This window comes from Delphinus delphis, chromosome 18 (genome assembly GCF_949987515.2).
Source record: "Delphinus delphis chromosome 18, mDelDel1.2, whole genome shotgun sequence".
NCBI classification, from domain to species: Eukaryota; Metazoa; Chordata; class Mammalia; order Artiodactyla; family Delphinidae; genus Delphinus; species Delphinus delphis.
The window spans coordinates 32,415,566-32,428,993 of record NC_082700.1 but is presented as its reverse complement, the minus strand read 5'-3'; the positions used below and the strand labels follow the sequence as shown (position 1 = coordinate 32,428,993).

At 37.3% G+C, this 13,428-nt stretch overlaps 1 protein-coding gene across 4 annotated transcripts in view; it reads left to right on the top strand.

Moving 5' to 3' along the window:
- Window positions 1-13,428, top strand: part of DIAPH3 (diaphanous related formin 3) — a 546,819-nt gene that overhangs the window by 191,262 nt on the left and 342,129 nt on the right. For all 4 annotated transcript variants that reach the window (XM_059996017.1, XM_059996016.1, XM_059996015.1 and 1 more), the window contains 3 exons: window positions 9,055-9,159; window positions 11,794-12,117; window positions 12,850-12,964. In XM_059996017.1, coding sequence (XP_059852000.1) covers window positions 9,055-9,159; window positions 11,794-12,117; window positions 12,850-12,964 — 544 coding nt within the window. The remainder of the gene's footprint in view (window positions 1-9,054; window positions 9,160-11,793; window positions 12,118-12,849; window positions 12,965-13,428) is intronic.

The following is a 13,428-nucleotide window of genomic DNA, read 5'->3' as shown; positions in this document are numbered from 1 at the left end:
CCTCCTTCAGTTTGTTAATATGGTTTATCACATTGATTGATTTGCATATATTGAAGAATTCTTGCATTCCTGGGATAAACGCCACTTGATCATGGTGTATGATCCTTTTAACATCCTGTTGAATTCTGTTTGCTAGTATTTTGTTGAGGATTTTTACATCTATGTTCATCAGTGATACTGGCCTGTAGTTTTCTTTCTTTGTGACATCTTTGTCTGGTTTTGGTGTCAGGGTGATGGTGGCCTAGTAGAATGAGTTTGAGAGTGTTCCTCCCTCTGCTATATTTTGGAGGAGTTTTAGAAGGATAGGTGTTAACGCTCTAAATGCTTGATAGAATTCACCTGTGAAGCCCTCTGGTTGTGGGCTATTGTTTGTTGGAGGATTTTTTATTACAGTCTCAATTTCAGTGCTTGTGACTGGTGTGTTTGTATTTTCTATTTCTTCCTGGTTCAGTCTCGGAATGTTATACTTTTCTAAGAATTTGTCCATTTCTTCCAGGTTGTCCATTTTATCGGCATATAGCTGCTTGTAGTAATCTCTCATGATCCTTTGTATTTCTGCATTGTGAGTTGTTACTTCTCCTTTTTTCTTTCTAATTCTATTGATTTGAGTCTTATCCCTTTTTTTCTTGATGAGTCTGGCTAATGGTTTATCAATTTTGTTTATCTTCTTAAGGAACCAGCTTTTAGTTTTATTGATCTTTTCTATTGTTTCTTTCATTTCTTTTTCGTTTATTTCTGATCTGATCCTTATGTTTTCTTTCCTTCTGCTAACTTTGAGGGTTTTTTGTTCTTCTTTTTCTAATTGCTTTAGGGGTAAGTTTAGGTTGTTTATTTGAGATATTTCTTGTTTCTTGAGGTAGAATTGTATTGCTATAAACTTTCCTCTCAGAACTGCTTTTGCTGCATCCTACAGGTATTGGGTTGGCGTGTTTTCATTTTCCTTTGTTTCTAGGTATTTTTGATTTCCTTTCTGATTTCTTCAGTGATCTCTTGTTTATTATTAAGGAGTGTATTGTTTAGCCTCCATGTGTTTGTATTTTTTACAGATTTTTTCCTGTAATTGATATGTAGTCTCATAGTGTTGTGATCGGAAAAGATGTTTGATGCGGTTTCAATTTTCTTAAATTTACCAAGGCTTGATTTGTGACCCAGGGTATGATCTATCCTGGAAAATGTTCCATGAGCACTTGAGAAGAATGTGCATTGTGTTGTTTTTGGATGGAATGTCCTATAAATATCAATTAAGTCCATCTTGTTTAATATATCATATAAAGCTTGTGTTTCATTATTTAGTTTCATTTTGGATGATCTATCCATTGGTGAAAGTGGGGAAATTTTCAACTTCCCTACTATGAGTGTGTTACTGTCCATTTCTCCTTTTATGGCTATTAGCATTTTCCTTATGTATTGAGGTGCTCTCATGTTGGGTGCATAAGTATTTACAATTGTTATATCTTCTTCTCGGATTGATCCCTTGATCATTATGTAATGTCCTTCTTTGTCTCTTATAATAGTCTTTATTTTAAAGTCCATTTGTCTGATATGAAAATTGGTACTCCAGCTTTCTTTTGATTTCCAGTTGCATGGAGTATCTTTTCCATCCCCTCACTTTCAGTCTTTATGTGTCCCTAGGTCTGAAGTGGGTCTCTTTTAGACAGCATCTATACGGGTCTTGTTTTGTATCCATTCAGCCAGTCTGTGTTTTGGTTGGAGCATTTAATCCATTTACATTTAAGGTAATTATCGATATGCATGTTCCTATTACCATTTTATTAATTGAATTGTGTTTGTTATTGTAGGTCTTTTCCTTCTCTTGTGTTTCCTGCCTAGAGAAGTTCCTTTAGCATTTGTTGTGAAGCTGGTTTGGTGGTGCTGAATTCTCTTAGCCTTTGCTTATCTATAAAGGTTTTAATTTCTGCATCAAATCTGATTCAGATCTTTGCTGTGTTGAGTAATCTTGGTTTTAGGTTTTTCCCTTTCATCACTTTAAATGTGTCCTGCCACTCCCTTCTGGCTTGCAGAGTTTCTGTTGAGAGATCAGATATTAACCTTATGGGCATTCCCTTGTGTGTTATTTGTTGTTTTTCCCTTGCTGCTTTTAATATTTGTTGTTTGTATTTAATAGTTGATAGTTTAGTATGTGTCTTGGCATGTTTCTCCTTGGATTTATCCTGTATGGGACTCTCCGTGCTTCCTGGACTATTTCCTTTCCCCTATTAGTGAAATTTTCAACTATACTCTCTTCAAATATTTTCTCAGACCCTTTCTTTTTCTTTTCTTCTTCTTGGACCCGTATAATTCGAACATTGGTCCCTTTAATGTTGTCCCAGAGGTCTCTGAGGTTGTCCTCAATTCTCTTCATTCTTTTTTCTTCTTTCTGTTCTTCAGTAGTTATTTCCACTATTTCGTATTCCAGGTCACTTCTGCGTTCTTCTGCCTCAGTTATTCTGCTATTGCTTCCTTCTAGAGAATTTTTAATTTCATTTATTGAGTTGTTCATCATTGTTTGTTTGCTCTTTAGTTCTTCTTGGTCCTTGTTAAACATTTCTTGTATTTTCTCCATTCTATTTCCAAGATTTTGGATTATCTTTACTGTCATTACTCTGAATTCTTTTTCAGGTAGAGTGCCTATTTCCTCTTCATTTGTATGGCCTGATGGATTTTTACCTTGCTCCTTCATCTGCTGTGTGTTTCTCTGTCTTCTTATTTTGCTTAATTTACTGTGTTTGGGGTCTCCTTTTCGCAGGCTGCAGGTTCGTAGTTCCCGTTGTTTTTGGTTCCTGCCCCCAGTGGCTAAGGTTGTTTCAGTGGGTTTTGTAGGCTTCCTGGTGGAGGGGACTACTGCCTGTTTTCTGGTGGATGAGGCTGGATCTTGTCTTTCTGTCTTGCAGGACTGCCTCTGGTGGTGTGTTTTGGGGTGTCTGTGACCTTATTATGATTTTAGGCAGCTTCTCTGCTAATGGGTGGGGTTGTGTTCCTGTCTTGCTAGTTGTTTGGCATAGGGTGTCCAGTACTGTAGCTTGCTGGTTGTTGACTGGACCTGGGTTTTAACGTTCAGATGGAGATCTCCAGGAGAGCTTTCGCTGTTTGATATTACATGGAGACGGGAGTTCTCTGGTGGACCGATGTCCTGAACTCGGCTTTCCCATCTTAGAGGCGCAGGCCTGACACCTGGCTGGAGCACCAAGACCCTGTCATCCACACGGCTCAGAAGCAAAGGGAGAAAAATAGAGAAAAATCAAATCAAATCAAATCAAATAATTTTAAAAAAATGATTAAAAATAAAAAAAGTTAAAAAGTAATAGAAAGAAGAAAGAAAGAAGAGAGTAACCAAACCAAAAAACAAATCCACCAATGATAACAAGCGCTAAAAGCTATACTTAAAAAAAAAAAATGGACAGACAGAACTCTTGTAGAAATGGTAAAAGCAAAGCTATACAGACAAAATCCCACAAAGAAGCATACACATACACACTAAAAATAAGAGAAAAATGAAAAAAAAAATATATATCTATATATTAAAAAAAGAAAAAAAAGGAGGAAGAGTGAAACCAAATCAATAAACAAATCTACCAATGATAATAAACTCTAAATACTAAACTAATATAAACGTAAAACCAGGAACAAATTAGATGCAGAAAGCAAACCCCAAGTCTACATTTGCTCCCAAAGTTCACTGCCTCAATTTTGGGATGATTCGTTGTCTATTCAGGTATTCCACAGATGCAGCCTACATCAAGTTGATTGTGAAGATATAATCTGCTGCTCCTGAGGCTGCTGGGAGAAATTTCCCTTTCTGTTCGTTGTTTGCACAGCTCCTGGGGTTCAGTTTTGGATTAGCTCCGCCTCTGCGTGTAGGTCACCCTCTGGCGTCAGTTCTTCGCTCAGACAGGAAAGGTTAAAGTAGCAGCTGATTCGTGGGCTCTCGCTCACTCAGGCCGGGAGGAGGGAGGGGTACGGAATGCGGGCAGAGCCTGCAGCTGCAGAGGGCTGGGGATGTTGCAACGGCTTGAGGCGAGCCGTGTGTTCTCCCGGGGAAGTTGTCCCTGGATCATGGGACCCTGGCAGTGGTGGGCTGCACAGACTCCCGGGAGGGGAGGTGTGGATAGTGACCTGTGCGTGCACACAGGCTTCTTGGTGGCTGCAGCAGCAGCCTTAGCGTTTCATGCTTGTCTCTGGTGTTCGTGCTGATAGCCGTGGCTTGTGCCTATCTCTGGAGCTTGTTTAGGTGGTGCTCTGAATCCCCTCTCCTCATGCACCCAGAAACAATGTCTTGCCTCTTAGGCAGGTCCAGACTTTTTCCTGGACTCCTTCCTGGCTCACTGTGGCCCCCTAGCCCCCTTCAGGCTGTGTTCACACAGCCAACCCGTCCTCTCCCTGGGATCTGACCTCCGAAGCCTGAGCCTCAGCTCCCAGCCCCTACCTGCCCCGGTGGATGAGCAGACAAGCCTTTCGGGCTGGTGAGTGCTGGTCGGTACCGATCCTCTGTGCGGGAGTTTGAGCAGACAAGCCTTTCGGGCTGGTGAGTGCTGGTCGGTACCGATCCTCTGTGCGGGAGTATGAGCAGACAAGCGTTTCGGGCTGGTGAGTGCTGGTCGGTACCGATCCTCTGTGCGGGAGTATGAGCAGACAAGCCTTTCGGGCTGGTGAGTGCTGGTCGGTACCGATCCTCTGTGCGGGAGTATGAGCAGACAAGCCTTTCGGGCTGGTGAGTGCTGGTCGGTACCGATCCTCTGTGCGGGAGTCTCTCCACTTCGCCCTCTGCATCCCTGTTGCTGCGCTCTCCTCCGTGGCTCCGAAGCTTTCCCCCCGCCACTCCCCGTCTCCACCAGTGAAGGGGCTTCGCAGTGTGTGAGAACTTTTCCTCCTTCACACCTCCCTCCCAGAGGTGCAGGTACTGTCCCTATTCTTTTGCCTCTGTTTTTTCTTTTGCCCTACCTAGGTACCTGGGGAGTTTCTTGCCTTTGGGATGTCTGAGGTCTTCTGACAGCATTCAGTAGGTGTTTTCTAGAAGTTGTTCCACATGTAGATGTATTTCTGATGTATTTGGGGGGAGGAAGGTGATCTCCAAGTCTTACTCCTCTGCCATCTTGAAGGTCTCCCCTACATTTGCTTTTATAATCATTTTTATGTATACAGTATTCATATATGACTGGTGTTAAACTTGATATCTTTCTTAAGACATTGTTTTAAAATTGTATGCTTTTCATGTAAATAGAAGAAAGAACTTGTTCAAGGTTAGTTGTCTCCTTTTAGTCAGCAGTTATATGTGTTAGGTATATTCAGAAAATATTTTTTGCTCCATAGAAGATTTCTATTGCCACATCATTTTGTATGTGTCAGCAAGAATTTTTTTCTGATAGCTTTATAAGGACACATGTAAATACTTTGCTTTAGGCAGGAAGCTATCATGGTTGCTAGACACATTCTTTATTTTAGTGCATAAATTTGAAAAATGAAGACCAGAAATGTCAGAAAGTACATAGAGTATATTGAGTTATCCACCTTCTTGTACAGATGCACTAATACATTTACCCTAGGGAATGAAATTAAGCAGAGCTTCAACCTTAACTGTGTTTCTTGACATTTTTGCATGTAATTTTGTAAGCATAATACTGCTCTGCTAACTCTTTTGGAGAAGAAGGCTATCATATCAGTTTTTATAAAGTACGTCTTTAATGGAGATTCATTTTATCCCCAAGGCTACTGTGATTTGACTATAGATATAAAAATGCTAAAGCACACTTTATATTTCGTCTGATCGTTTTATAGGGGAAGATGTAGAAATTTATCTCTTTGGTAAGTAATACAGATACTCTCAGTATGGTCAAGTTAATTTTAATAAATTTTCTTTGAGTGTACTAATTATGACTGGTTGTTTTTATAGTTTTATTTTTATTCCTATAAATAATTCTTTTTCCTTTTGCATCTTATTGTAAGGCCTATAAGATAGGATAGTGTACATATTGATATTGTGAAAAAGACTTCTTCATTCTTAATCTCCTAAGAATTTAGTTTTTTATTTCTTGCTAAGTAGCAGTAAACATTGGCTGAGCAGTTGTGTAAAGGAGAGTAGAGAAAATGACCTCTCAAAGATTTTTGAGGCTGGGAGATTGAGGACCTAAAGGTATATATGATATTGACATGGTTATACAACATATAAAGGAAGCTGTGACAGAAACAGTCTCATGACTTCACTCAACGAATATTTATTGAGTTTAATTATAAGTATAAAGCTTTGGAAAGGTGATGAATAAAATAGAAAAGGTTCTCACTATTAGTGAGCTTCCAGGTTGGTGGGTATTATTGAGGTGTGTGATACTACATTTTGATAATTTTGTATTACAGTGTGATAATTGTTGTGGTAGGAAAACCCTATGTGGTTTGTAAGCCTATAGATCTTGTGTGGCCAGGGAAGACTTACCCAAGGAAGTAAGAGCTAATGTGAGCCCTGATGTATTAGTGTGAGGCAACAAGGTGAGATGGCCAAGGAGGAGGCATATATAAATTTTTTCTTTTTAATAAATTTATTTTTTTATTTTTATTTTTGGCTGCATTGGGTCTTTGTTGCTGTGCGCGGGCTTTCTCTGGTTGCGGAGAATGGGGGCTGCTCTTCGTTGCAGTGCACAGCCTTCTCATTGCAGTGGCTTCTCTTGTCGCGGAGCACAAGCTCTAGGCACGTGGACTTCAGTAGTTGTGGCACGTGGGCTCAGTAGTTGTGGCATGTAAGCTCTATTGTGCAGGCTCAGTAGTTGTGGCAAACGGGCTTAGTTGCTCTGTGGCATGTGGGATCTTCCTGGACCAGGGCTTGAACCCATGCCCCTGCATTCGCAGGCGGATTCTTAACCACTCCGTCACCAAGGAAGTCGTGGAGGCATATATAAATTTATTTTGAATTTCCCATAAGTATCTGAAGCTTAATACCTTCAAAACCAAATTCATCGTTTTTGCCGATAAGTATGTCATTCCCTCAAATTATAGTACTTCGTTGCTGGCTTGCAAAGCAACAGAACAATGTCGTGATCTTAGATATATTCCCCTCACTCATTTCCTTTGTTCAGTCAGACACTAATATTTTGGATTGTGTTTATATATATATATATATATATATATATAAAAAATACATATTTTTTTCTTTTCTTTCCGTTACCCTATTTTCTACCTTCATTTAGGAAGGGCTTCGGTTCTTGCTTGGATAACTTCAGTAGCTCTACACTCATTTCTATGCCTCTAGTATTTATCTTTCAGTCCATGTCCACACTGCTGCTGGTTGGGTTTTCCAAAGTGCAAATTTGATTATGTTGTTTTCTTATGATAAATACTCTAATAGCTCTCTACAGTTTTTAGGTTTTACAAAAAAGAAAAAGCTTCTTGGTTTATTGTGAAATTCCTTTCAACAGTTTCACTCCTGTCTACCTCCAGCTTCATCCTGTGCAGTTTGTTCTCATACCTCCTTTTGTGCCCCTTACAGGGGATGGCTTGTCATTCATGTACACCCTGTGCTAGTCACTCTATTTGAAATGCAAGCTACACTTCTCAGCTAATGACTCAAGTTCTTTAAACCTGAGATCGAGCATCATTCCTCTAGGAATGATGCACATGCCTCCAGTCTTTCTCTCTTTATTGCTGGTAATTTTCATAGATTTTGGGTGGTTAGTTTGCTTTAACTTTGCCACCAGACACTATGCTTACTAAACACAGTGATCATACTCTCTTAAACTCTGTACCCCTAGTCCCTGCTACTCTGAGAAACACATAATAGTCATGCTATTAGATATTTATTGAATAAAGGAAAATGATGGTATGGGACCAGATATCAGGGGATACTTAGATATTAGGTTAATGAGTGTGGCTTTTATAATGAAGCCACTAAAGGTTTAAGAGCAAAGGAGTCATGATATATGCGCTATATTTTAGATGGAACAGCAGTATTCAAAAATCGAAGTTTGTAGAGAAGATGATAATATTGGCTTTGAAAATACTGGAATGCTTTCTTAGTCTTGAAAAATGTTCATTAAGTTGGAAATATATTTATAGACTGGTTTACATTTTGGAGTGCAGATGTGAAGCTGAGCTGGTGGTAGGGACTTGGAAGCCATCAGTGTATGGAGTCCCTAATCCTAACCCTGAGCCCAACCCTAACTCTCTCAAGGCTACATTTGTGAAATATTTGTATTTTCTTAAATGATTATTATTATTTTTTATCTTTAAAAGGCAGTCAAATACTTGTTCTTGATTATGAGCAGTACTCTATTTGAATTCACCTCTGCTAGTAGAGGTTTTTAGTCATGATGATGGCGAGGTGAAGGTGTTTGAATACAGGATGGTGACTTGTGATGAGTGGCTGTATCAATTAGAAAACTCATTCAATTCACCAAATTTTATTATTTGCCTTCCTCCCACAAAGTGTTGCACTAAGGACTTTGAAAGACTAATTTATCATTCATTTCCCAAAGATTAATGATAAATAAAATGGACTTTATCCTCTTAAACTGTTGTTGAAGGTTAGAGCCTGCATCAGGTCCTTAAACCTCATGATGTTGTAGTAAGAAAAAAGAAAGTAATTGATGCATTTACAAAGTGGAGTTATTTATTAATAAATAAATATTCAAGTGGAATTCTTTTAAATCATGTTGATAAACTTCAGACAAGTTTCAAGTATAAGTTTTTGCAGGTAAGGGGCAGGGAATTCAGTACAATGCCTAGCTCTCTATTATTTTACACAAAGTTGCAATGATATTTAGGGACTTTTAAGAAAAATGCCAGGGTTCCGGATAACTGTGGGCCCAGTTTGTTCTGCTGAGAGGAGATGGTCACAGATTTCATTTCTGGCTTTGTCTGCTCCTTTGCAAATGAATGATTTTGGTGGGACCTAGAGGGACCTAGAGAAAAGCTGTGGGTGACTTAGCAAAAATCTACCACTCCTTTCATAAAAGTTTATGTTCTACCAACAGATCATTAGAATCAAATTTCTAGATGAAGAATAGTGCTTTGTATTTTCATCTTACTCTCTTTCTTGTGTGTTTTTGTTTCTTTTTCTTTTTTCCTTTTCAGTTTGAAAAAGAGTTTACCGACCACCAAGAAACTCAGGCTCAATTGCAGAAAAAAGAGGCACAGATTAACGAGCTTCAAGCAGAGTTACAAGCTTTTAAATCACAGGTAAAATACCATCTACCTGGAGTGAATTTGGGTATTGAAAGCTCACCAGGGGAACAAAGGTCGTATCATATCTTCATAGCATCAAAATGTTGAAACTTTAATTTCCCTTGTATGTTTTCATATTATTGTTTATATGTATTTCTATTCCGCTGTGTTTATTTTTAAAATGATTTTGCCCCTTTTTTTCTGCTTGCATTTTTAAGAACGTCTAAACTTTTACTAATCTACTTCCTTATGTTTTGTTTGGGTTTTGTACCTGATGTCACGTGTTTGCTAGGTAATTAAGCGTTAAGGGTAAGAAAGTCTTTTATTCTTAGACTTGTCATTCATCACTGATCTTTATCCCACTACAGAAAATTATTGCTCAAGCTATTTATTTTTTGAAAACCTTCAGCCTATGGGTACCTTGCAGTGAAAGATAACCTCTAGCTGAATGAGAACATTTTCTGATAATTTTTCAATTTCCAAAAGTAAACATTTAAAACATGACAAAAAAGAGCAAATCTGGATTATGGAGCAGATAATACATACACTCACATACGCTCTCTACACATAAAGCATTTAGGTAGCAAGAAATACATCATCTGCATGTTTTAAATGGATGAAAGTAAGGAAGTAGAATTTTCACAGCTAAATTTTTTCATGTAGATTTACACATAAGATGATGAGCAATAAGTATAGTTTTGCTGTTTTCCTTTCATCCTAATTTATGGTTATGTTGAAATAGTCTTAGGTATACTATTTCTTATGTTATTTTGAGAGTTTGTTTTCTTTTATACTTTAGTGCATAGTTTTGTTGCAGAGTCTGTCTGAAGATACCCTAAGAGCTATATGTTAGTGTTCAGTTTTGGAAAAAAAAAAAATAGAATCTATCTACAAGAAAATTCTCACTGATCATCTTTCTTTAGTGCTGCAAGAGAAGGTACCACAATTTATTGAAAGTTTTCATCTTTCTTATGTGGCTCCTTGTCTCTCATATTAAAAAAACATTTGTGTTTTTTAATTTCAGATTGAGTTATAGACAATGGCTGAAATATTCATGAAAAGTTTTTCCTGGTCTGGGCTAGTATAAATTTAGACTTTCCTTTCTTTTTAATTTTTCCCAGTTGAAGCATTACTCGTAAATCTACTCTAGAAAATTTCAATTTATAGAAAACATATTCACCATCTTTGGATATGTTATTGCTGCATGTGCTTTTATGTAAAATGGGAATATATTTACATTTTGAAGCAGATTAAATCAAGGAATCTCCTGTGTTGTTTTAAATTGTGTACAGTGATGACCTTTGTTTATGTCTATTAGAGGAAAGCCTGTAATTAGAGACTTGACACTGGCCACAATATTCATTTTTGAATAACAACTGACAAATACTTCCTTTGGATAAGTTTGTATTTCTCATGAAATCTATGCATTTGTCTTAATATACTTCTCTTTGATCAAAGCTATGCTGATTATAAAGGTTATGAATAAAATATGTTTTATTATCTGTGACTTCATTCCTTCAGTCACTTAACAGCCAAGTACTGTTAGGTGCTGGGGATAGAATGGGGGGCAAGGTGGTCACAGTGTCTGGCCCCATCAGTGATAAGTCTGTCACACCCATCAAAATCTAGAGCAGAAATTCAACCATACCTTTGTTTTAAGACATTAATTGTTAACCATAAATGTATACTGAGTGTGAGTATAATGTACATACATCCTTAACATTGAGAGGGCTGTGCTATTCATGATCACAGCAACCCAGCATAACACTAAAGTGATTCTTCTTTATACTTAATGTTTTTGATAAGGCATGTTTTTTGACTGTGGTTTCAACTTCTCTTAAATACTTTTTCTTTGTGCTGACCTTGGATATCGATTTCAAGCCTTTATACATGATCTATTTTCCATAATTGTGCCATAAAACTTTTAAATGATTTATTAATACTCCTATAGCTGTATGGCTCAGAGTTGAAGTTAGTAATTTCAGGAAATAACCATATCACAAAAAATTATTTATCAACTCAGATCACCTTTATGATAGTAAAAATGCATCTATTGTTATTATGCCATGGAAACATAAGGACAGAAGTGCCTAGTGGTCACAGGGACCAGATCGTGACATGCTCTGAAGGTCCTCCTAAGAATCTTAGATTTTTTTTCTCAAGGGCAAAGGCACGATGTGGCAATATTATTTACCTCTCTTTTTCTGGATCTTATTTTTTTTTTACTTACCACTTAAATGCTGGTGTCCTGTAGAATTCTGTATACAAACTTTTCCTCATGCTGCATACTCTGGGTGAACATATCTACACCCATGGCTTCTTCAGCTGTCCTGTAGAGACTGCTGACTTTCAGATCTTTTAGGCCCATGTTGCCATTTGCCTCCTGGACATCTCCACCTGGTTGGCCATAACTACCTCAAAACGGGGAGTAATATTTCTGACAATTACATTTTTATGAAAACAAAAGCTATAATATTCTTAAATTGGTAAAAAAATCTTTGAAATTTTGTTTTTAGGTTAAACCACATGACGTTACTGAAATTCAGTTGTTTTTGGTTTAAAATAATACCTTATTTTTGAGAAAAGTGTACTTTAACATGTTTTATAGAGAGTTCTTTGTCATATTTCTTCTTTTTCTTTCCCCTATAGTTTGGTGCCTTGCCACCGGGTACCTATTTGCCTTCTTCAAAAGAAAATGGAACTGACCACGCAGCACTTCCTCCACCGCAGCCACTGCCCTCTTGTGGAGGCTTGCCCCCTCCCCCCCCACCTGCACCCCCTCCCCCCCCACCTGCACCCCCTCCCCTTCCAGGAATGCCCATGCCATTTGGTGGTGGTCCTGTGCCTCCACCACCTCCCCTGGGATTTCTCTGTGGACGAACCTCTCCCCCACCACCAACCCTGCCTTTTGGGTTAAAACCAAAGAAAGAATTTAAACCGGAGAACAGCATGAGAAGATTGAATTGGTTAAAGGTAAAACAGAAATAAATAGAGAAATAATACTGTTACCTAGATTAAAACTTAAATATAATTGTATTTAGTTTCCAATGGGATCCCTATTCAAAATGACATTAAATAAACAGGCATTATTTTAAATAAAAATGTTGAGTCAAAGCCCTTTGCTATTGACTAAAGCTCTCTGGTTTATAAATTGGGTAGGAATTGATGTTAGTTGTTACAATGGGATTTGATTGTAATTAAATTGCCAATTCAACATTATTGTGGTTATACTCTGTATTTTGAAGTGTTTTTCAAAAGTACAAAAAAAAATAGTATTCTTAGGAACTTTTTTATATTGATAGCTATTGGGAAAAGTATTACTACTTGTCAGAAGTGGATAGTTAGTCGAGACATAGGAATTCTGAATCCTGCAGAATGATGGTTCCATGGTCACATAAATTGAGCATTGCTAAAGACTAGGAGAAGTATAATTGAGAAGAAACAAACTTCATTTCATTCAACTTCAAATTCCCAACTATTTGAGAGCGGAACCTTTTTTTTTTTTTTTTTTTCTCCCTAATAACACATTAACTTCCTGCAGAACTTGTATTTCATTGAACATACTTTGGGAAAAAAATCTTACAGAGATTACTTCATAAACATCTACTGGCAGCTCTGGGGCACTGGGTGTATACATGGTGATTGGGTGTGGGGGACAGATGAAACACTCAACTGTGTGTGGATCTGTCTTCTCTCTGGCTGCAGATCAGACCTCAGGAAATGACTGAAGACTGTTTCTGGGTAAAAGCAAATGAAAATAAGTATGAAAATGTGGATTTGCTTTGTAAACTTGAGAATATGTTTTGTTGCCAACCAAAAGGTAAGTTTAATATCTTGGTTATTTGTTACTCTTAGTATTTTAATATTGTAACTTTTTATATGCTTACCTTTAGAAAGTATTATTTGTGTCATATAAATGGTATTTTTTTATGTTACTAATGGATAAATGAATAATCCAATGAATAATCTGAAGTTAATTTTTTATATAGAGTATCAACTGAACAATTTTTAAAATACAAATGATTTAATACAAAACTTAAAAAAATTTCTTTATAATACCTTCTTTGAAGATATTCTAAATTAGACTTTCGTAAAGGAGGGTATTTTCAGAGAAAATTTTGGTGTGAAAATTCCCTGTAGTCAATGAGAAATAGAAAAATGAAAACAAAATGTAACTCTTCCTCTAGTCAGAATTTTCCCACTCTTTAATGTTATAGTGGCTCTCACATAATTAATTAGTATGACTCACATGGGATAGAAATATCAAATTTATAGAGCATCTTG